This window comes from Dipodomys merriami, unplaced genomic scaffold (genome assembly GCF_024711535.1).
Source record: "Dipodomys merriami isolate MVZ:Mamm:240054 unplaced genomic scaffold, mDipMer1.0.p SCAF_51, whole genome shotgun sequence".
NCBI lineage: Eukaryota > Metazoa > Chordata > Mammalia > Rodentia > Heteromyidae > Dipodomys > Dipodomys merriami.
The window spans coordinates 9,981,195-10,003,471 of NW_027206080.1; the positions used below are offsets into that span (position 1 = coordinate 9,981,195).

At 38.1% G+C, this 22,277-nt stretch overlaps 1 protein-coding gene across 1 annotated transcript in view; it reads right to left on the reverse strand.

Annotated features, from left to right (window-relative positions):
* The window catches only part of Myo3a (myosin IIIA), a 156,592-nt gene that overhangs the window by 88,794 nt on the left and 45,521 nt on the right, over positions 1 to 22,277 (reverse strand). The window contains exons 8-12 of the mRNA XM_069998310.1: positions 21,036 to 21,191; positions 5,038 to 5,137; positions 3,996 to 4,112; positions 2,371 to 2,475; positions 2,188 to 2,271 (exon numbers count right to left, since the gene is read on the reverse strand). Of these exons, the coding sequence (XP_069854411.1) occupies positions 2,188 to 2,271; positions 2,371 to 2,475; positions 3,996 to 4,112; positions 5,038 to 5,137; positions 21,036 to 21,191 (562 nt within the window). The remainder of the gene's footprint in view (positions 1 to 2,187; positions 2,272 to 2,370; positions 2,476 to 3,995; positions 4,113 to 5,037; positions 5,138 to 21,035; positions 21,192 to 22,277) is intronic.

Sequence of the window (22,277 nt, forward strand, 5' to 3'; positions counted from 1 at the left end):
GGTTGTTCAGCCAATGTAGTTTACAAAAACATCCAAACGGGTTTTATGAAAGGGCTATGCCACTAATAATATATGAAGTCCTAACTGCTCTAGATCCTTTCTTCCTTTTTAAAAAGAAATTATTATAAAGATGCTGTACAGAGGGGTTGCAGTTACATGAGTAAGGCAATACCCCTTCCCTTCTTTGTTGCTGTCCCACTATCCCTTCCCTCTCTCACCTCCCACACTCCTCCCTCCATCCCTCAGTCCCCCCTCCCCCATCTGAAGTTGTAAAGTTTGTTTCCACTATACTGTCCTATGGGTATCATTGTTGCAATGAGTCATCCTGTGTTCTTGTTTCAGCATTTTGTTATTCCCCTTCCCCAGATTAGACATATGTACCTACAAGATGCAGAGTGCCAAAATCAAGTACAGTTACAACAGAGGATATGCCATAGGGGAAAGAACATACAAAGGAAATAATAACAACAACAAAAAATAAAATCACATGGTACATTTAAACAATAACAATGAAGACAGACTTCTTGTGTCCCTATCTTGGGGCTCATTTCACTTAGCATTATCTTATATGGTCATTTGTACGTGGCTTTTGAGCCAGCTCATCTGACAAGATTATCCTCTATGTATACTAATTATTGCAAATAAGGGAAACCATGGACCTGTGTTTCTTTGGGACTGGGTTATTTCACTTAATATGATTTTTTCCAAGTCTTTCTATTTCCTAACAAACAGGATAGTTTTGTTCTTTCTGATGGAAGCACAGAATTCATATCTATCTATCTATCTATCTATCTATCTATCTATCTATCTATCTATCTATCTATCTATCTATCTATCACGTTTTCTTGATCCACTCATCTACCGAGGGACATCTGGGTTGGTTTAATATCTTAGCTATGGTGTATAATCCTGCGATAAACATAGTTGTGCTGGAAGCTTTAGTATGGCCTAGTTTGTGATCATTTGGGTAAATGCCCAGAAGAGGGATTCCTGGGCCAAAGGGGAGCTTTATCTGTAGTCTTTTGAGGAACCTCCATATTGCTTTCCAGAGTGGCTGAACAAGTTTATACTCCCATCAACAGTGCAGTAGGGTTCTCTTTTGGCCACATCCCCTCCAGCATCCAGATCCTTTCTTTAGTGCTTTGTCTTGTCAGATTTTAGGACCAATTTTAGCCTAAGTAATAGCTGTTTATAGGTGTCTGCTGTTTTAATTTGAATTTCCCAAGTGGCTACCATGTTGGACAACTTCATTTATTTATGTCTACATGTCACCTTTGGTGAAGTAATGGTAAAATTTCCTCTTTATCAGTTCAATTAAATACATTGTTTACCTTTCTTTGGGGGGGCACCATTTGTTTTTAGGGAGGCAGATTTTTCACAAAATTAAGAGCAGGGAAACAGTCAGGAGTTCACACAGTGATTTAAAACACAAGTGATCATATGTGGGATTGGCTTTTCTAAATCAGTTTATCTGTGTATTGCATATGTGGAGAATTTAACACTCTTGTGTTTAAAATTTCTTTTGATTTTAAAAGTTTATTATTATTTTTGATCATGCTTGGTCAAAATTATGGGAAATAAGTCTGTGCATAAGGCAAGCTTACTGCATATGTATACAAATGCAATTGGTGCTTGTATAGTGATTATTTTAATCTGTTAACAGTGCAGAAAATGTAAAGAAAATATTCAGCAAAATAGTGCTAATAAAAAGAAAACAGCTGACTTATAAAGATATAGCCTAATAAGAAAAGTTGGAATATCTTCAAAACAGATATAATCTTCCTATGTCATTCATTAGAGTTGTAGTTCTTTGTGTGTATGTGTGTGCAGGTCCTGGGGCTTGAAATCAAGACTTAGATACAATCCCTGAGTTTTTTTTTGTTCAAGCTAGTGCTCTATCACTTGAGCCAGAGCTCTATTTTTGGCTTTTGGGTGGTTAATTGGAGATAAAAGTCTCATGGAATGTCCTGCCTGAGCTGGCTTTGAACTGTGATCCTCAGATCTCAGCTTCCTGAATAGCTAGGATTACAGGTGTGAACTATCAGTGCCTGGCTAACCGCAGAGTTTTATAATTGCCATTCATTATTAAACGGGGGAAGGGAATTAGTGATTACAAATCGAATCAGTTATATGTAGCTCTAAATTACAATAGTATTTCTGCTGGGACAGAAGAAAAATAAATCCTACCTTTCCAAGCACTGTGAGCTGCTGAACTAGAAGGTGAGCACTTTCAGTCTTTCCAGCTCCACTTTCTCCAGAAATAATGATGCACTGCACAGGAGATGAGAGAAGACTTCATCCTTTACAAAACTCAACAAGAGCACAAGAAACTAAGAGGGGAAATCCTGTGAGCCATGAGGCTTGCCTTACCTGATCTGAATGATATGTAATCATGGACTGATACCCTAAGTCAGCCATTGCAAAAATATGAGGAGGGTTGGCACTTCTCTTTGCTCCAATGTAGAGTTGGGAAAGCTAAATTTAAAAAGAACATCGTTTATAGGGTTTATTCATTTTGTTTCTGCTTGTATTTAGTGCCCGATCATTTGTATGTCTACTTCCACCTTAAAAAATGAATAACATACTGTTTCCTGCCAACAAAACAACCACAGTCGTGTTACATATGTACCTATACATACATGCACAAGTCATGCATTATTTGAATAAAGATTTAAACACCCTTGGTGTATGATATGAATGTAGCATAACGTCACTGCGGCAGTATTTTAAAAATCTTGAAGGAAGGTAAATTTGGTTGAAACGTGTACTATGGAACAATACAACCTTTGGAGATTGGTTTGGGAATAGGGAGAAGAAACGAAGAAGCATGACAGAGGTGAGCCTGATCAAAGCAATCTGTATGTATATGTAAGGACATGTCAAAAATGATCCCCTTTATATAACTAATTGATGCTAAGAAAACAGTGTGGGGAAAAAAGATCCTGCATACCACTTCCAAAACGGAAGTTAAAGCTTCAAAGTATTATTCTTTGTTTAAATGAAGTACTTGAAATGTAGACAATCAGATACCCATCTGTTGACTATTCCTTGCATATAATGGTTGACAAGTAAATGTGGTGGTACAGGCCAGTTTGAGGTTGGCCTGGGCAAAAGTGTGAGATGCTATCTGAAAAAGAAACTAGAAGCAAAAAGGGCATTGGGTGTGGCTGAAGTGGTCGAGCACTGAGGTAGCAAGTGTGCATCCCTGAATTCAATCACAAGAACTGCTGAAAGAAAAAACAAAGTCTGACATATGATCACTTCTTTTTCTTTTTTACTTCATTTAACTTGTGATGTCTTGTGTATAATATTATTGTTAATTAGTATGAAAGCCCAATTTTTTTCTGTAACATAAGTTCACACATTTATCCATATTCTGTAAATTCCAAGATGGTAGAGGATAACAGCTACATATTTTTTAATTACATAAAATAATTATTAGGCATAATATCAAAATAGTTTTCTAGAGAACACAAATAGCTAGAAGAGAATAGGTCCAATTAAAAAATTAAAAAACACAGCCTAGTTTAATTCTATGTTTAAGCCATTAGGGGTTGAATAATTGATACTTATGCAAGTATATTCTTAAAGCACACATTTTGTTATAGTAATGAAGCAAATCAATATGTAAAATTTAAAAACCCACCACGAGTTTTACATGTACAAATGATGTAGTTTTACTTTTGATTTTTCTAATACTTTGCTCAGTAGCAGACACTAAGTTTATATTTTTCTAGACATTTATTTTGGAAGATATAGTGTGAAACTATAACTAATAACAAGATATAATAAACATCCTGATGTGCACTTTTGGAAAAAGAATTGTCTCACACTACATTTGCATTGAGTCCATTGGTTTTTCCTGTCTACCGAGTACTGTTTAACTTCTGCCAAAGTGCTAGGTAAGTTTTTTTTTACTGGCACTCATTCCAATCAAGAGTCTGGAGAGTGTCACCCTACCTATAATGTGACAGAACGCGAGCCACACCACGTACCTTTGTAGAATAAAGCCCCAGACTCTGGAAAGGGTTGAGAGCAATGAGTATATCTCCCACATAGATATAGATTTTGTCTTTGGCATAACAGTTCTCCAAGTGCTCCGAGACTGTGTTCTGAAGTAAAATAAAAATGATTTTGCTTTCTAAAAACCATTTGTGCTCAACTACTATTTAAAAATAAATAGTAACTTATTAATAACACATTTGTCCTGTGTGTGTGTGTGTGTGTGTGTGTGTGTGTGTGTGTGTGTGTGTGTGTGTGTGTGTGTAAGGTGGGAGAGAGAATCGAACCCAGGATGTTGCACTTGCTAGGCAAGCACTTTGCCAGTGAGCTACCTCCCAATCCTAATAAAACATTTGGAATCTGGACCAAAGATTAGAAAGAAATAGTTGTACTAAAGAGAAATATAAAAAAAAACAGGTCTGCAAGTACTATTCAGGCATTCTTTGCTTTTGATAGATGTATGTGTCCAAGGACATACCTGTCACATTTTATATGATGTATGGTACATATATCATATTAAACTATGTTAATTGGATTTCAAGGAATGAGTCCATGCAGTCCTTGAGGTAAAGAGAAAGAAGATCAGAATTGAGCGCTCAAGCCTGTAATCTTAGCTATTTGGGAGCTGGGATCTAAGGATGGAAGTTTGAAGGTGAACAGGCAAACAAACCTTCAAGCCTCTTTTTCCAATTAATTAGCCAACATTGGAAGTGGAGGCAAGGGTCGAGTAGTAAGCATTGTCTTTGAGTGGAAAAGCTAAGTAAGAGTGAGTTGCTCTGAGTTCAAATACCTGGAATATTTCTGAGGTGATTGCAATAGTAACTCATGCTTGGATGAGTTATTTGAACATCAAAAAAGGATGGAAGGATCTGAAAAAGGACCTGAAAACCTGAGTTCTATCGATTAAAACTGAACATAGGAGAAATCATCCTTAAGTTAAGAAATGAGAAAAGCATGAAAGAATCCCTTCTCGACATCACTTGTGTAAATTAGAAAATTCTGGAATGTCTAAGAATAATTAAACTCAATCCTTACCTCATCTAAAACATCTAGGGTTGCCAAATCATCTACATCCTTCAGATCAGAAGCTAGAGATCTGCTTAAGTTATTTTTCTTGGTGTGAATGCGTTCATGCCTGTGGAGAAAATCCATCTCATATTTAAGAACTTATTATGGACAAGAAGTCAACTTTTAGATACACATGAGACAACAAAACTCTATGATACGATATACTAAATTCAGTTATAGCTCACCAGAAAGTATCCTAATACATTTGTTTTCTCCATGGGGAAAATGTAATATATGAAACCTCATGAATGACCCAAAGGCTTCGTCAGTTCTGTCAAGAATATCTTTAGTTTGCCAATGACTTAATGTTTCCTCAAAATTCCTATGCACGATTTAGTCCTGTACCAATGGATATTTTCCACTATTTGAACTCATTAGATTCTAGTTTTGTCTGAGATCACCACCACCCTGAGAGGGACAGTGGTTTACTCTAGTTGTCAGTTGGGGTTCTATGTTTGAACCATGCTTCTCCATCCTTTTTTTTTTGCTTTGGTTATTTTTCAAAAAGGGTCTTGTTTTCTGCCTGAGCCAGTCTTGATCCAGGACCCTTCCATAGTTACATGGACACCATAGTTACAATGACAGCTTTTTCTGTTGAGATGGAGTCTTAAGAATGTTTTTGCCCAGACTGGCCTCAAATCAAGATCCTCCTACCTCCTGCCTCTTGACTAGTTAGGATTATAGTTGTAAGCCACCATTCCTGGCTCTGAATTCTGAATTAAATTTTTTCTTAATCATTTTATAACACATAAAAAATTTGTAATTATATACTAATGTGGGCAGAAAGCTTAGTGAATATGTAAATTTCCTTACTGAAATGTGAACTCAGACTACGAGACATGTCCCTCCTTCTTCCCTGAATGTATCCATGAGCCAAACTGTCCTACAGAACACATAGTAGGTCCTCAATAAATGTTAGCTGAATGAGTGAGTGAATAAATTTCCCTACAACTTCCAGCAGGATTTGTACATAGTTGGTTTCCATATGTGCTGACTCAAATGAGTTTCACCATATTTATTTCTCTGTATTCAAAGAGATTCATAATACTTTTTGATATATTCTTTTTAAGAAAATAGAAAAAAATTCAATTATCCATTTAACTGAAGTAAAAGGCCTTGGATTTTTCATCTGTTTTTATGGGTCTGTTTAGCAGCTAAAGACTGTTGCTGACAAATGACAGGAACAGAGGGAAATCAATACTTGGCTGGCTGGTATCTTCCCTCTTTCTCTCCTGAGAAGTCATCCTATACAATGCTTTTCTCAGTGGCTGTCAAAAACTTAGCAATGATTTGGTTACTGTGATGATTAAAAACCCCACATGGCTCTCCATTTTCTATAGCACAATTAAAAATTTCTTGGCATACAATTCACGTCCTTCACAACCCCACACAATACTCCCAGTATCTCTGACCATCAACTCTTCCCAACAGGCCCTGTATTTTCTGAATTTTGGTCATACTATTTTTTTCTTACCCCAAATTATTTTCACCTCCATACCTGGAAAAATCTACTTATCCCCTCAAAGTCAACACTCAAATTCATCCTCTTTGTGGAGTCATTCCAGGAATTCCAAAGAGAAAACATTAGTGGAGAAGCTCTTGTATTTAATCAAATGGCCATGTGCTTATCATTTCTGCCAGATTGTGACATATTTGGACAAAAAGCTAATCTCTAATTCATGTTCATGCACCTGGATGCAAAGATGTAAAGGCTGATGGGGTGAATTGTCATTATTATCTTAACATGATACCACTTTTGTCTGAAAAAAATAACTGAATGTTTTGTAATTCTTTGAATAGAAACAAAAACAAAAGTATTTATCTTAGTACAATATTGGATATTTTCCTTCCCTCCCTCCCTCCCTCCTTCCCTCCCTCCTTCCCTCCCTCCTTCCCTCCCTCCCTCCCTCCCTCCCTCCCTCCCTCCCTTCCTTCCTTCCTTCCTTCCTTCCTTCCTTCCTTCCTTCCTTCCTTCCTTGTTCTTGTCTTGGAGCTTGAACTCAGGGACTAAGGGCTGTCCCTGATCTTTTGTACTCAAAGCTAGCATGCTAAGACTTAAACTACAGTGCCACTTTTGGCTGGTTTTGGTAGTTAAATGGAGATAAGAGTTAAATGAAGATAAGGACATTCCTTCCCGGGCTGGCTTTGAACTGCAATACTCAGATCTTAGCCTTCTGAATAGCTAGGATTATAGACATAATCATGTGGCATCTGGAAATATTGAATATTTCTTTAAAATGAGTAAGTGTAGCTAGATTTTCACAAGACCATCTAAATGTTCTCATAATTCTTATACATCATTAAATTCTGAATTGATCATGACTATTTATAGTACTGGTTAATTATTGTGTTTTTAGCATCAAATTGTTCTAAACATATATATATATATATATATATACACACACACACATATATAGGCATGTATGTATATATATGTATATATACTGATTTGTCAGATGTAGTGACATGGCAAGTACTCTATATAGGATTGTAAGTGAAACAAATTTTGCTAGATTTTAAAATCCATTTTAAAAGTGATGACTACAGATTTTGGAACAGCATTTCCTTTAGAACCTTTAAATATCTGTTTTGTTTCAGCAAGTCTAAGTCATCAATGCAGTCTAACCCAAATGTATTGAGACCTTGCTGTGTTCAAGGCACTGACCTAATATTGTGGGTTTATTACAGGTGGAGTAAGATCTGGGTCCTCCATTTAATGAGTTTCAGTCTAATGGAGAACTAAACACAAATAATTAAGACAGAAGAAGGCATATAGCAAATTCAAAACTAAATCTATAAAGTACTGTAGAAACAGGAAGAAGGGGATAATTCTTTCCATTCTTATGCACTAGGTATGGATCGTCATGGATTTTACTTGTTATCTCGGTGTTTAAATAGGAGCAAGATTCCTCTAATCTGAGTATTTTTATGTAGGGTGGTGAGTGTCGAGTGAGGTTTTTTCAGGTATTGTCTTTATTGTTATTATTAATTATCTTTGTGTAGTTGTATAAAGGAGTTAGCCATTCAACTAACTTTCCTGGAGGACTTAAATCACTGGGCAGTATATCCTCAGGGGCTATCTCTTGCCTGCCTCTTCCCTGTTACTGCTCTCTCTGCTTCTACCATGGTGGGGGATGTCTCCACACATGCTAGGACCACCATGACATTCTAAGCATGACATTCTTGCATGCCACATGACTACAGATTGAACCCGAATACATCCTTCTTCCTCTAGGCTATTTATGTCGGGTAGGTTGTTACAGCAATGAGAAAACTAACTAAAATGCATACTAACTTATCTTACTAACGTATTGCATGTATTGTCCCATGCTTCCAATAGGTAGGTATATAAGCACTGTTGAGAATAGGGTTGTTTAGTTTTGTTTTAACCTGCTGACTAATATACTTCATACTCCTAGACCAGATTCCTGAAAACAATATCTATCTATCTATCTATCTATCTATCTATCTATCTATCTATCTATCTATCGATCGATCGATCGATCGATCGATCTTTGTTGTTCGTGGGGCCTGAACTCTGGGGCTGGGTGCTGTCCCTTAGCTCTTCAGCTCAAGGCTAGGACCTTGAGAGCCACAGGGTCACTTCTGGCTTTTTCTGCTTATATGGTGCTGAGGAATCGAACCCAGGGCCTCATGCATGCAAGGCAAGCACTCTACCACTGAGCTACCTTCCCAGCCCCTCAAAATATATTTTTTGAATAAAGGAGTGAATAGTTCATTTTTAGTAAATGTTCATCTACTATGGAAAAGAAATTATTTCTATTTATTTTTGATTATATATGTGTGTGTTTCAACGTAATTCTACACCATTAATAATTTTCGTCATTGGATTGGTTAACAGTCTTATTACTTTATTGAATGTTCTTTTCCAGTAAGAACTGGAGGAAGCAAAGCCAGAATCCTTCTGTAAGATTTTTGATCCTCTTGTAGAATACACAGCTTTTAACCAGATTATGTTTTCCATTTATTCTGTAATGCCAAAGACGTGCAGCTTCAAACTATAAATATTTTCTTTCTCTGTTGTCAAAGGTCGTAGATGCCCTTGGGGACTGTTAATATAGTTTCCCTTGTATTTTCATTCAGTTCTACAAAGAAAAATGAAACCGCGACTGCTGCCCGATATTCAGTTTCCATTCTTACTATGTAATTGTACTACTGTAATGGCACAGCTTTATTTGCTTTTACTTTGGCTTAAAATACTCTTGCAAATACCAAATTCCATCATCTAAGGTGATTCCAGAGCCACTGGGGTAGAATAGTGGTCCCTTGTTAAACATAAATCTCATTAAAGTCTTTATGTTAGTTTCTTTATCCATCTTTAAATTTCAGCAAGAAAAACAACTTGTAATACCAACAGGAACACAGGCTCACACGAGTACCCAGCAAGAATTGTTTTTGCTCTACTTGCAGTTGACCCTGTGGCCAACTATGCTGTTTCATCTAGTATAATAGATGTCACAGCCACCCAGGTTCTACTAAAATTTTAGTTACTTCTTCAACCACAGAGCCCTTTCTTTTTAACATACACCTCAAGATATATCTTAATTTAAATGTTAGTGATAAATGTATGTTCATAAGACTTGCAACAATGCTGGAAAGAAGTATAATAAGGTTGAAGAAGTAGCATGTAGAAGTAAATGAAGATCTGGTCTAGAGTGCTGAGCTGACATCCACAACTCATACTTCAGTAATTATAAACAAGAAGAAAGAATCACGACTTTGTATCAAATGAATCTGCATCCTTTGGTCCCAATGGAAGAATTGTCCTTGCTTTGTATAAAGTCCAACTCTTATACTTGTGCCCTTGCTTTCTCTACAGTTCACTGTTGTAATGGTCCCCCCTGAATAGGTCATTGACAACTTCCTTCTACTACTAGTATACAACTGTGTCCTAATGCATCTTACCTTTAAAACATACTTTCTGATACTACATTCTTCCCAGCTACTCCTGTGCCATTTCTCATGGCTTCATAGTGATTCATATTCTCTACCTCTTTCTCACCTCTCTCCTCCATCTTTCCCAGCTGGGGCTCCCTCCACACACTTTGCTGAGATGGCTCTTGTCAAGGTCATTAAGGAACTCTATGGTCAAATTCAAGGTTATAATATGTTTCTTGAATAGTCAGTACTATTTGGAAAAGTTGATGATTTTCTCTATGATACATTTCATTCACATGACTTGTATGAGACCACATTCACTTGAGTTTCCTCCTGGGGGCTATACTTAATCAATATCCAATTCTCGGTCTTCTGCTCATTACTATATATTGATATTTCCTGAGCTCTCCCCTGGCCTGGATTCTTTCTCAAGACTTAGGTATAATGCCCCTACCAAATGTCATGTCATTGAAGACTTCAATAAGCAAAGGATGAAAATGTATCATCAACGTGGATTTCTACTATGAAGTATAGACTACAGTATCAAACTGCCTACTTGATAACTCTATCTTGATATTTATTTGGCATGTCCAATTCATTCGTCACTAAAAGAACACATCTGTTCTCTACTCTATTTGAATAAATAAAGGGAAATACACTATTATCTATAGTAGGGGAACAAGTATTTGGGTTGTCCAGGAGATTCAATACATATATTTATATATTACATGTATAATTCAGTTTCATTTATATGCATGATGTAGTACATGTATGTATGTCTTATATACAATCTGCTTTCTCTGTATCTACAAGTTTGGAATTCATTAATTCAATCAATCATAGATCAAAATGTGTAGAAAAAATTATCAGTATTGAACTTGTACAGACTTTTATCTTGCTGTCATTCTTTAAACCATAACATTGTGAATCTTAATCTTCCAAAGCTAAAAACTTTCATTAAATACAGCACCTCTTTTTTTCTTTCTCTTTTCCCTTTTGCTTTCAGAGAGTATTTATATTGTGTTAAGTATGAGTTATGCATACATGATTTAAAGTATAAGGGATAATGTGTGCAGATTATATACAAATTCAACGCAATTTTATAGGAGATTTGAACATTCGTGGATTCATCTTTGTTGATGACAAGCACAAATGAATATATATATATATCAGATATACAAATATCTCTATATATGTATATGACTTGGGGGGACATCTATGCAGGAATCAATTATGAAAGAATAACATTGTGTTCAAATTTCTATTTGTATGATTATAATTGTTATAGTTACAGATATAATTCCCTTCCTTACATAATTCCCTTCCTCCCTCCTTCCTTTCTTCCTTCTTTCCTTCCTTCTTTCTTCTCTATCCTTTCATTATTCTTCTTTCTTCTCCCTTTTTGATAACATGTTGGGAATTTTCACTGCAGATTTTTTCACTTAGAACCTAGCTGTAGTTATTTAAATGTACAATTCTTATTTCAGAGCAAATTTTAATCTTCAAAACTAAAAATTTTGTTCAGTGCAGCACCTCCTTTTTCTCTTTCTCTTTTCCCTTTTTCTTTCAGAGATTAGCAAAATAAATTGTGGAGCAAACAAGATCAGGGCAGCTGAATAGCCAGAGATAATCCTTTACATGCCTGGCAATAAGGAGTGAATAATACATTGTTTAAAATTTGGCTCAAAGGTTGTAATATTCCCCTTAAAAATAATCTGTCCCCTATTCCTAGTTTTAAAAAGTATAGCTGTTTTAACGAGGCTCTGTTGATAGCTGTGCAAATGATGGTCTTTGCTGGGAAGCAGGAAAGAGGCCTGGTGACACCCAGTGCAGCATGTGGTAAAGCAGAGGGAACAGTGACTCTTCCAACAGAGGAGTGATCAATGCCTCCAAAAGCCAATCCTCAGAGAAACAACCACCCACTAATAAGTGGGCTAAAGACTTAAAGAGAGACTTCTCAGAAGAGGAAATAAGAATGGCAATAGACACATGAAGAAATGCTCAACTTTTCTAGCCATAAAAGAAATGCAAATCAAAACAACATTGAGATCCCACCTCACCCTAGTTAGAATGAGTATAATCAAGAACTCCAATAACAACAGATGCTGGAGGGGATGTGGCCCAAAGGGAAACTGATTTCACTGTTGGTGGGAGTGTAAACTTGTTCAAACACTCTGGAAAGCAATATGGAGGTTCCTCAAAAGACTCCACATAGAGCTCCCCTATGACCCAGCAATCCCACTTCTGGGCATTTACCCTAATGACCACAAACAAGGCCATACTAAAGCTCCCAGCACAATTATGTTTATCGCAGATTATTCACCATAGTCAAGATATGGAACCAACCCAGATAGCCCTCAATAGACGAATGGATCAAGAAAATGTGATACACACACACACACACACACACACACACACACACACACACACACACACACACACACACACACACAAACCCCACAATGGAATTCTATGCTTCCATCAGAAAGAATGACACTGCCCCATTTGTTAGGAAAAGAAAAGATTTGGAAAAAAATTATATTAAGTGAAGTAAGCCAGATCCAAAGAATCATAGGTCACATGGTTTACCTTATTTGCAATAATTAGTATACATCTAGGATAATCTTATCAGATGATCAGAAAAGCTAAAAGGCTATGTACATATGATCATATGAGATGATGCTAAGCAAAATGATATGGATATGTCCAAGATATGGACATAAGAGGTCTTTCTTCTTGTTGTTCTTAATGTACTATGTGATTTTTCTTTGTTTCTTTTGTATGTTCTTCCCTCTAAGTATATCCCTTGTTGTTACTGTGTTTGATTTTGGTACTCTGTACTTGCATATACATTTATCTAATTTGGGGAGGGGAAGGGGGAATAACAAAATGCTGAAACAAGGACAGCAGATGATCCATTGCAGCAATGGTACTTATAAGACACTATGTTGAAAATGAACTTTACGGTCTGGGAAGGTGGCTCAGTGGTAGATCACTTGCCTTGCATGCATGAGGCCTTAGGTTCGATTCCTCAGCACCACATAAGCAAAAAAAGCCGGAAGTGGTGCTGTGGCTCAAGTGGTAGAGCGCTAGCCTTGAGCTGAAGAGCTGAGGGACAGCGCCCAGGCCCAGAGTTCAAGCCCCATGACTGTACCCCCCCCCAAAAAAAAAGAAAATGAACTTTACAACTTGTGTGTGGGGATAGCAGGGATGGTGAGGGAGGGAAAGGGTAGTAGGAAAAAAACAAAAGAGAAGTAACAATGCTTGACAAGAAATGTACTTATTACCTTACTCATGTAACTGTAACCCCTCTGTACAGTATCTTTACAATAAAATAAAATTTAAAAAAAAAGAGGAGTGACCAAAGGCCCCAGGAGTTGGAAAAGGGAAAGGAAGGGGCATTTTGAGTGAGCCATCCTGACAGGATTGTCATTGTGGGTTTTCTCCATGAGCCGCACAGATAGAGTTGCCTGGGTTAGGACAGCAGGAAAACTGGTTTGGGCAAGAAAAATGTAAATTTGATGAAAGGTGTTTAAGAGGATTAACTCTGCTTAGCACCAGTGGCTCAGGTCTGTATTTCTAACTATATTGGAAGCTCAGACCTAGAGGAGCAACATGTAAAGCTAGTCTGGACAGATGTCTGCAAGACTCCATCTCCAAATAACTAGCAAAATATAGGGCTGGATGTGTTCCTGAAGTGGTTGAGTGCCAGCCATGAGCAAGAAAGCCAAATGAGCCTGAGATCCCGAGTTCAAGCCCTGGAACTGGCAAAAAACCCAACCCAACAACAGAAGAGTATCAACCTAATCTAATTAGCCTTCTAACTATTGCCACAGTGTTTTATTTGTTTGTTTTTTAGTTTTGTTTTTCTGAGAACATGGTTGTGCTCAGTGCAACTTGGGAAGCAATATACCACTGATACATACTTTTAACAACAAAACAAGGAGGAGGAAGAGTCCAGAGCATAAACAAAAGGCAATCACAGACAATATTCAGATGAAAAGTTCTCCATTCAAGACATCTTTAACATGATCACTTACTTAAAAAGCAAAAATCTCCAAGAGAATGTAGAACACTTTAACAAAGACACAGAACTATTAATAGAGAGATGAATGCTAAGCTGACTGAATTCAGAAAAGAAATGGAAAGAATCAAATCATGATGTTAACCACCAATATGTGGAATAAACATGACTGAATTCACAGGCAGAGGTCAGGTGCACGGCTTCACCACACACAATGAGGGGATAGGAAAAAGATTCTGCTGGTGCCCATGAGCCACAGGTACCCACAGAGCATGCAGAAGCAACATACAAGAAGAGAAGCTTAGTCAGGACTGGCTAACTTACCAAAAACCTTATGAGGCTTTCTTACAACAAAAAAACAAGAACCAAAGGGATAATCTCACTGCCTTGCTTCACCAAAAGCACTATACCTTTGCCAAGAGAGAGTAAAGCAATGTTTATTAGCATTTGAAGAAATATTAACCCACATATCTTTCATCCAACTACACTGAACTTCCAACTGAAGCAGATATCTGTATGAGATGATACATGTAGGTAGCCAAAAAAAATGATTACAGGATTCAGAAAATCAGAAGGTATATTTTAAAAAAAGTGTAGCGGGCACTGAATTGATTTAAATGCAGAAAAGAGGCAGGCCTGGTATCTTTCTCACACCTGCAGTCTAGCTACATAGAAGGCAGACATCAGGAGAACTGAAATGGGAGGCCAGCTTGGGGAAACAGTTCTCAAAACTAAATTTCAACAGAAAAAGCTGGGTGTGGTGGTGGTACATCTGTCAATCCAGTTATGATGGGAAGCATAAACAGCAGGATCATGTTCAATGCTGGCTTAGGCAAAAGGCAAGACCCTACCTCAAAAATAACCAGAGCAAAAAGGCTGGAGATATGGCTCAAATGTAGCAAGAACAAAGCCTTGAGTTTAAACACCAGTACTATCAAAAACTATATAGAAAAGAAAACCTAGGAATTACTACTAAGAACTAAAGCCATGAAATGAAAATACACATATATGACTATGTACACTTATATCAACATGCCACCTACATTTTGTCCCTGCGTGAGTAATTCCAAACATTTAAAGCATGCTATGTTAGTTGACTATTTCAAAACTCAGTTGTATACAGGGGTTGTTTCTGAAAGATTCTTAACCTGAACTAACATTTTTCTGACCAGTGAATAAACTATACAGTAATTCAAACTCAGATTTCTCTATATCAGACACAGGCTATATTTAAGTTTGAATGTCTCTTCTAAGTAAAGCATGCAAAATAACCCAAGGAAGACCAGGAAAAACCCAAACAAAGACTGCACATTAACCGTTTTGGGCCTGCTCATTTCTCTTACTAGTCAGGTGTACAGAAACTCATAAAAGCACTAGTCTGACAATGATATTTGAGTGATGGCCCTGTTCTAGTCATTAATTGGCTATTGTCCCAGAAGTTGGGATCCCAATTGTTTTTCCAATTCCTAAAATAAGCAGTCACATTAAAAGCTCCTTTCTGGTAACAACGATCTATGACTACATGATTCTTTTTGGACACAAAGAAAAGGTGGTGTGAGAGAGAGAGAGTTTCTGACTAGGTCCTGGGACAAGTGGGTTCTGGGCCCAACTCTTCTGGGTGTGGGCATGAAAGCCTCTTTTCCCCCTGGTCTCAGTTTCCTTGTTGTGTGATCCACCATGGAAGGGAGATTATGGGAACCTGATGATTCTCCACTGTGCTTTGTTTCAAAGCATCAATAGAACTTTTATGCTTGGAATTAAAACACAGACAGCTACTTTGCACCTATTAGCAATTTCTTCTTTCTGCTTGAATTCCTGTACTTAATGCTGCTTAGGAGCACCGTGGCTTGTCATAGCTTTCTCCAGGGAATGCTTCCTCAATTGCCTAATCCTTCTAAAATTCCTGGGGTCCTTTTTTTCCCCCATATATATATTTTTATTGTAGAAATACTATACAGAGGAGTTATAGTTACATGAGTAGGATAATGAGTACATTTCCTATTGAGCATTGTTACCTCCTCCTTTCTTTTTCCCCTACCATCCCTTCCCTCACCACCTCTTCAAATACTCCCTCTCCTCTGCCCTGCCCGAAATTGTAAAGTTCATTTTTTTTTCTTTTCTTTCTTTCTTTCTTTCTTTCTTTTTTTTTTTTTGTCCAGTCTTGTGGCCTGAACTCTGGGCCTGCCTGGGCGCTGTCCCTCAGCTCTTCAGCACAAGGCTAGTGCTCTACCACTTGAGCCACAGTGCCACTTCTCGCTTTTTTTTCTTTTTGCTTATGTGGTGCTGAGGAATCGAACCCAGGGCCTCAGGCATGCAAGGCAAGCGCTCTACCACTGAGCCACCTTCCCAGCCTCGTAAACTTCATTTTCAATATAGTGTCTTTTACATCTCATTGTTACAATGGGTCAACCTGTATCCTTATTTAAGTATTTTATTATATCCCTTTCCCTCCCCAAATTATAAAAATGTATAGACAAGACTCAGGACACCAGAATCAGATGCAGTGAAAACAGAGGTTATACCAAAAGAAAAGAAAGAAAAGAATCACATAGTGCATTATAAGTACATTAAAACAATATCAAGAAAGACAAAAACACTTGTGTCCCTGTCTTGGGGTTCATTTTGCTTAACATCATCTTATATGGTCATATGTACATAGCTTTTGACCTTTTTTGCTTGTCCTAGATATGTACTAGTTATTGCAAATAAGGGAAACCATAGGAATCTATTCCTGGGGACTTTTAAAAAGCTACTTAGGCCGGGCGCTGGTGGCTCATGCCTGTAATCCTAGCTACTCAGGAGGCTGAGATCTGAGGATCGTGGTTCAAAGCCAGCCCGGGCAGGAAAGACTGTGAGACTCTTATCTCCAATAAACCACCAGAAAACCAGAAGTGGCACTGTAGCTCAAGTGGTAGAGTGCTCGCCTTGAGCTGAAGAGCTGAGGGACAGCGCCCAGGCCCAGAGTTCAAGCCCCACGACCGACAAAAAAAAAAAAAAAAAAAAAGCTACTTAGCTCTTATTCTGGGAACTTGTCTGGAAGGGAAAGAAGAAAAACAGAGGTGGAAAGGAATATTTCAAAGGAAGAAAAATAAGCTTAGTATTGTGAATTTTTATTCCTCTCTGAATAAAAGAGGACTCTAAATTGTCTTGCTTTCACATTGTGTTTCTAATCTAACATTCTGTTTCTAATCTAAGATGCTTAAAGCTCTGGCCTCATTTAGGGAGCCATTAGAGTTGCTATACACTGAGTTGGGTACACTGGCTAGGTGCTATGGAGAGCCGAGTTGCCACCAAGTCATTCAGGTGTCTGGAATTAGGGCTGGGCACCCACTATAATTTACAATGAGAGACAGAAGAAGGACAAGTACCAAGTTCCCTGGCTCCTAAAACTACAAGTTTAAGGTCAAGAGGAAACTCCACAAGAAAAAGGTTATATTGAGAACAAGCAAAATGCATCCATAATTATTGTTGTGTATGTACAATTTACTTTTAGAACCAAAGGAAGGCTGACACCCAGAGGAGACAGGGGAGTTAGGAGCTGGGACAGGTTACTTTCTTCTTCTGTGAAAAATACAGGTAAAAATCTCATAATGTTAATGCTTTTGATGGTCTGGCTTCTGTATAGCTCTCCAGTCCTATTTCCCTTGTTTTTTTTTTCTCCAGTCCTGTTTTCCCTTGTAACTTTGATTAAATGCTTGTCTTTCTGTGAGTGTATCTCTCTGTTCTCACCGCCAATCATGTGCTTCCTGTGATAACTTTTCACAAGATTAAACCTAGTTTAGCTCTTGCAGTGCCAATGCAAATCTCTCCTGTCCCTATTAGCAGAAATACTCCACTGCTTCTAAACTGGGCCAAGACATTCTTTGCATCTTTGTTGGTGTAGGATTGAAACTTCCAGCTTTGTATAATGGTTATTACATGCCTGTCTTAGTCTTTTGTACTAAAATGAAAGCCCTAAGCACAAACTCTATAAAGGCTTCAGCTGTCAGACTTACATGTAAAATCTTCATCTAGTACTTTATACAATGGCCTCAATAAATATTGAGACAGTTGAATGTCATGTCAATCTATGATTTCTATACCGTAGTACCCAAGGTAATGTTAGGACTGGTATTGGTTTGAATGGGGGCTTATGAAATCAAGCTTGCTTTTGGACTCGAAATGGAAAGCAGATCTGAGCTGTCAAGATAATCCCTAGATTCCTAGATGTCATAATGAGATGAATGGTGATGCCATTACTAAGAAAGAACCAGGAGCTAACATGGGGTGGAGTAGAGGAGGTTCAACGTGGGAGGTGCTGTGTCTGAAGTTTCTTTAAAACATGGGTATTAAAAAGATGTTCCTAGGGCTGGGAAGGTGGCTCAGTGGTAGAGTGCTTGCCTTGCATCCCTGAGGCCCTGGGTTCCATTCCTCAGCACCACATAAGCAAAAAGAAAAAAAGCTGGAAGTGGTGCTGTGGCTCAAGTAGTAGAGCACTAGCCTTGAGCTGCAGAGCTGAGGGACAGCGCCCAGGCCCAGAGTTCAGGCCCCATGACTGGACCCCCCCCCCCAAAAAAAGATGTTCCTAGCTGGGTGCTGGGGTTCACTTCTAAAATCCTAGCAACACAGGAGGTTGAAATCTGAGAATTGCAGTTCAAAGCCAGCCAGGGCAGAAAAGTCTGTGAGACTCTTATCTCCAATAAACTACAAAAAAAGACTGGAAGTGGAGCTGTGGTTTAGGTGGTGGAGCACTAGCCTTGAGTAAAAATGCTCAGAGAGAGCACCTATGCCTTGAGTTCAAGCCCCAGGACAGACAGACAGACAGACAGACACAGACACACAGACACACAGACACACACACACAGACACACAGACACACACACACACACACACACACACACACACACACACACACATACAATGGCTCTCGTAAGAGTTACTCATACAGCATTTGAAGGCTCACATACTAAAGAAAGTTGGGGAATTATCCAAAGGGGGAATTTTCTCACCATGACACAGGCAAAGCCATTAGAGAAAAAGTATCTTACCTAGCAAATAGAAAGTAAAATAGAGTCATGCATTGTATTACACAGAAAGATCCTTTTATTACTTCCTATTGATTTTTTTCTGTTTTCTCTCTTCATTGTTCTGTTATGTAGAATTAAAATCCTATTTGAGAGAATTTATACCACATAGAGTCTTGCACCTAATAACATGCTATCAGGCACTTTTAACATTGACCAGCAGAAGAGTTTTCAGCTCATCTCTCATTTGCTAATCTTTTGAAATGTGTCTCATAGCTGCCTCACACTCTGCCTTAAAAACCATATATATGGATCAAAAGTGTCCCCAGATAGAATTTTTGTCCCAAGGAGCAAAGGGCTGACTTTGAACCTCCGTCCTCAGATCTCAGTTTTCTAAGTAGCTAAGATTACAGGTAGGAGCCACCAACATCCGGCTCGGGTAATATAATATTTTAAAGTGTTACAGTCAAAATAAGTCTTTAAAATACTTTAATATTCAAGTTTCTTCTGAGTCAGCCAGCACTCTAACACTGTCAAACTTAATTCAATAAAAAATAGTCATTGTATACACTAGTATTTTTATCCTGAGGAGAGTTGAATTCATTGTAACTGATTAACTTCAGAAAGTTACCTTCAGAAAGTTCTTATATTCATCCTGCAATTTCTCCATACCCTTTTCCCACCAAAAGAAAGTTTAATGTGCTCAGCTGGTACTCAAGTTATGGTTGCATAGTTTGCTTGAAAGCTGAATCACTTTTTTTAAAACAACCCTGACAAATGCATACTTCAGTTACAAGGGACAGCATCACAAATACAAAACTATGTGATTTTGGAGCTCACTTTGTTGATTTAGTACAGTCAAGTTTGGAACCAATTTTACTAATGTCAGGAAGGGTGACAAATTGTGCATGATCTTCATGAAGACAAGTGGAAGCAAATGGCATATCAGGTTCTTTCTTCTTGTCTACACATATCACACTGACATACAGACGCTAGGAGAAGAAAAATCTCCCACGTTCCTTTGATCTTTGGTTTGGAGGGTGTTGCGGATTCATGATTCAAGCTCTACTTCCTTCTTGTCCAAACACATACTTATGAAAAAATACAATAGAAATGAGAAGACAAAGACAGGAATGGATGTGGTAGCTCTCTCCTTTAACCACTAGCGATTTGGGAGGCAGAAGTAGGAATATAATGACTTTGAGGTTGTTCAGGCAGTTAGTGAGACCCTGTCTCAAAAATGAAGTCAAATAAAGGGTTGGGGTTATAGTGTAAGTGGTAGAGCAGTTACCTATAAACTGTGAGGCCCTAGGTCCTGGGTTTGATTTCCAATACTATTAAAAAAAATGATGACGAAGCAGAGCTGTGGCTCAAGTAGTAGAGCACTAGCCTTGAACAAAAAACTCAGTGACAGTGCTCAGGCCCTGAGTTCAAGCTCTGGGATAGGCACAAATAAAATAAAAAATAAATATTTTGTCAGCACTGGTGGCTCACGCCTGAAATCCTATTTACTCAGGAAACAGATCTGAGGATTGCAGTTCAGAGCCAGCCCAGGCAGAAAAGTCCGTGAGATACTTATTTTCAATTAACTACCAGAAAATCAGAAGTAGGGTTGTGGCTTAGGAGGTAGAGTGCTAGCCTTGAGCACAAAAGCACAGGGACAGAACCAAGACCCTGTGTTCAAGTCCCACAACTGCAGAAACAAAACAAAACAAAACAACAAAGACATTTTCTAAAACAAAATAAACATTATAGTGGACCTGACAGAAAACACACTGTGTAAGAGGACAGAAACCATAGGATGCCTCAAAGTCTAGTATTGAAAACTGGTAAAAAAAAAAAAGGCCTGGAGCATAAAAGATCCAAAATATCCTACATGTAATACAGGCCTTCATCTGGGCAAATAATGCAAATACTATCACCTTTAAATCACAATCAGAGAACTTAAATGAGTTCTTATTCAACCTTAGCTACTGCCCTGGCAAAATGATTTTGAGTCTTTAGATGATCTTTGGACTTTGGGACTCAAGGTTGATTACCTGGCCTTTCCTGTGATTTCCATGCACTGTTGAAGGTCAATGAATTCCATTAGTTGTTTTTGTAACATCACGTCTTTGCCCTCGATTTGAGTAATGAATTTGTGCTGTAAAAGATCTGACACTGTTGGACGCTTCTCATAATCCTTAATCAAGCACCTGCACTGGCCAAGAAAAGAAAATACGGAAGAAAAGAAATCCAATTATGAAATAAGTCTGAGTTTGGGAGCTGTTACTCATATTCCAGAACAAACAAGCAAATATAAATTGCTCTCAGAGAGTGATGCAGAAGCACATCTCAAAAAACAGAAAAGCGCAGTGGGAAGGATGAATGTTTGGGAAGTGTGCAAGTGATGAGGCCATGCTGGTACCAACGGTTGACTCAATTACCACTTTCTTTGTCTCCCAGCAAGCATCACTGCAGAGTGATAACTCACCTCTGTCTCCACTACAGAGCCTCTTTTCCAGCTAAATATCAATGAAAAGGAAGCCATCATAGTCTTAGTGTTTATCTAAAACATACACAGACTTCAGTTTCCTCTCCCAGTGCTTTTACTTCTCAATACAACCATTTCTTCCTAGTGATAAGATGCAGATCCACAAGAAAGCTCAGCTGTTGAGCTTTCTTTCACACCACTTCTGCAGGTGTGTTTCAAGGCGGTTCAGTAGATAGATGAATGGCGCTCACACCTGTTACTAGATTCAACCAGAGAATATTCACAAGAAAAGACAAGGCTAGTGAATTGCCTGCCAGGAAATCACAGGAGGTGAGTTTGAACAAACAATGACAGATGTCTTCAAATATTTGAAAGAGAGATTTGGCTTGCTCTCAGTGAATACAAAGGGGAAAAACCCACATAAGAAAAACCAAACAACCCCCACCACAGGTCTGGTGGGGTCAAGAGGAAAGCAGTTCAGCTCAGTGTAAAGAACTTTTTAAGTGAGGATTTCCAAAATAGAGTCAACTGTAAGAGGAAGCATGGTTATAAGTTTGTTTTCATACCAGTACTGAGGCTTGAATTCAGGGCCTTAACTCTAGGCTTATTCTTTTCCTCTACCATTTGAGTCATATTTCAACTTCTGGCTTTTTGGTAGTTAACTGAAAGTACGAGTCTCTCTGATTTGTCTACCCAGACTGACTTATAATCACAATCCTCAGATATCAGACTAATCTCAGAATATAAGCATTGGCACCCAACTTGAAGCATGACTATTTTTATATGGTATGTACTGATAGAATGTCAG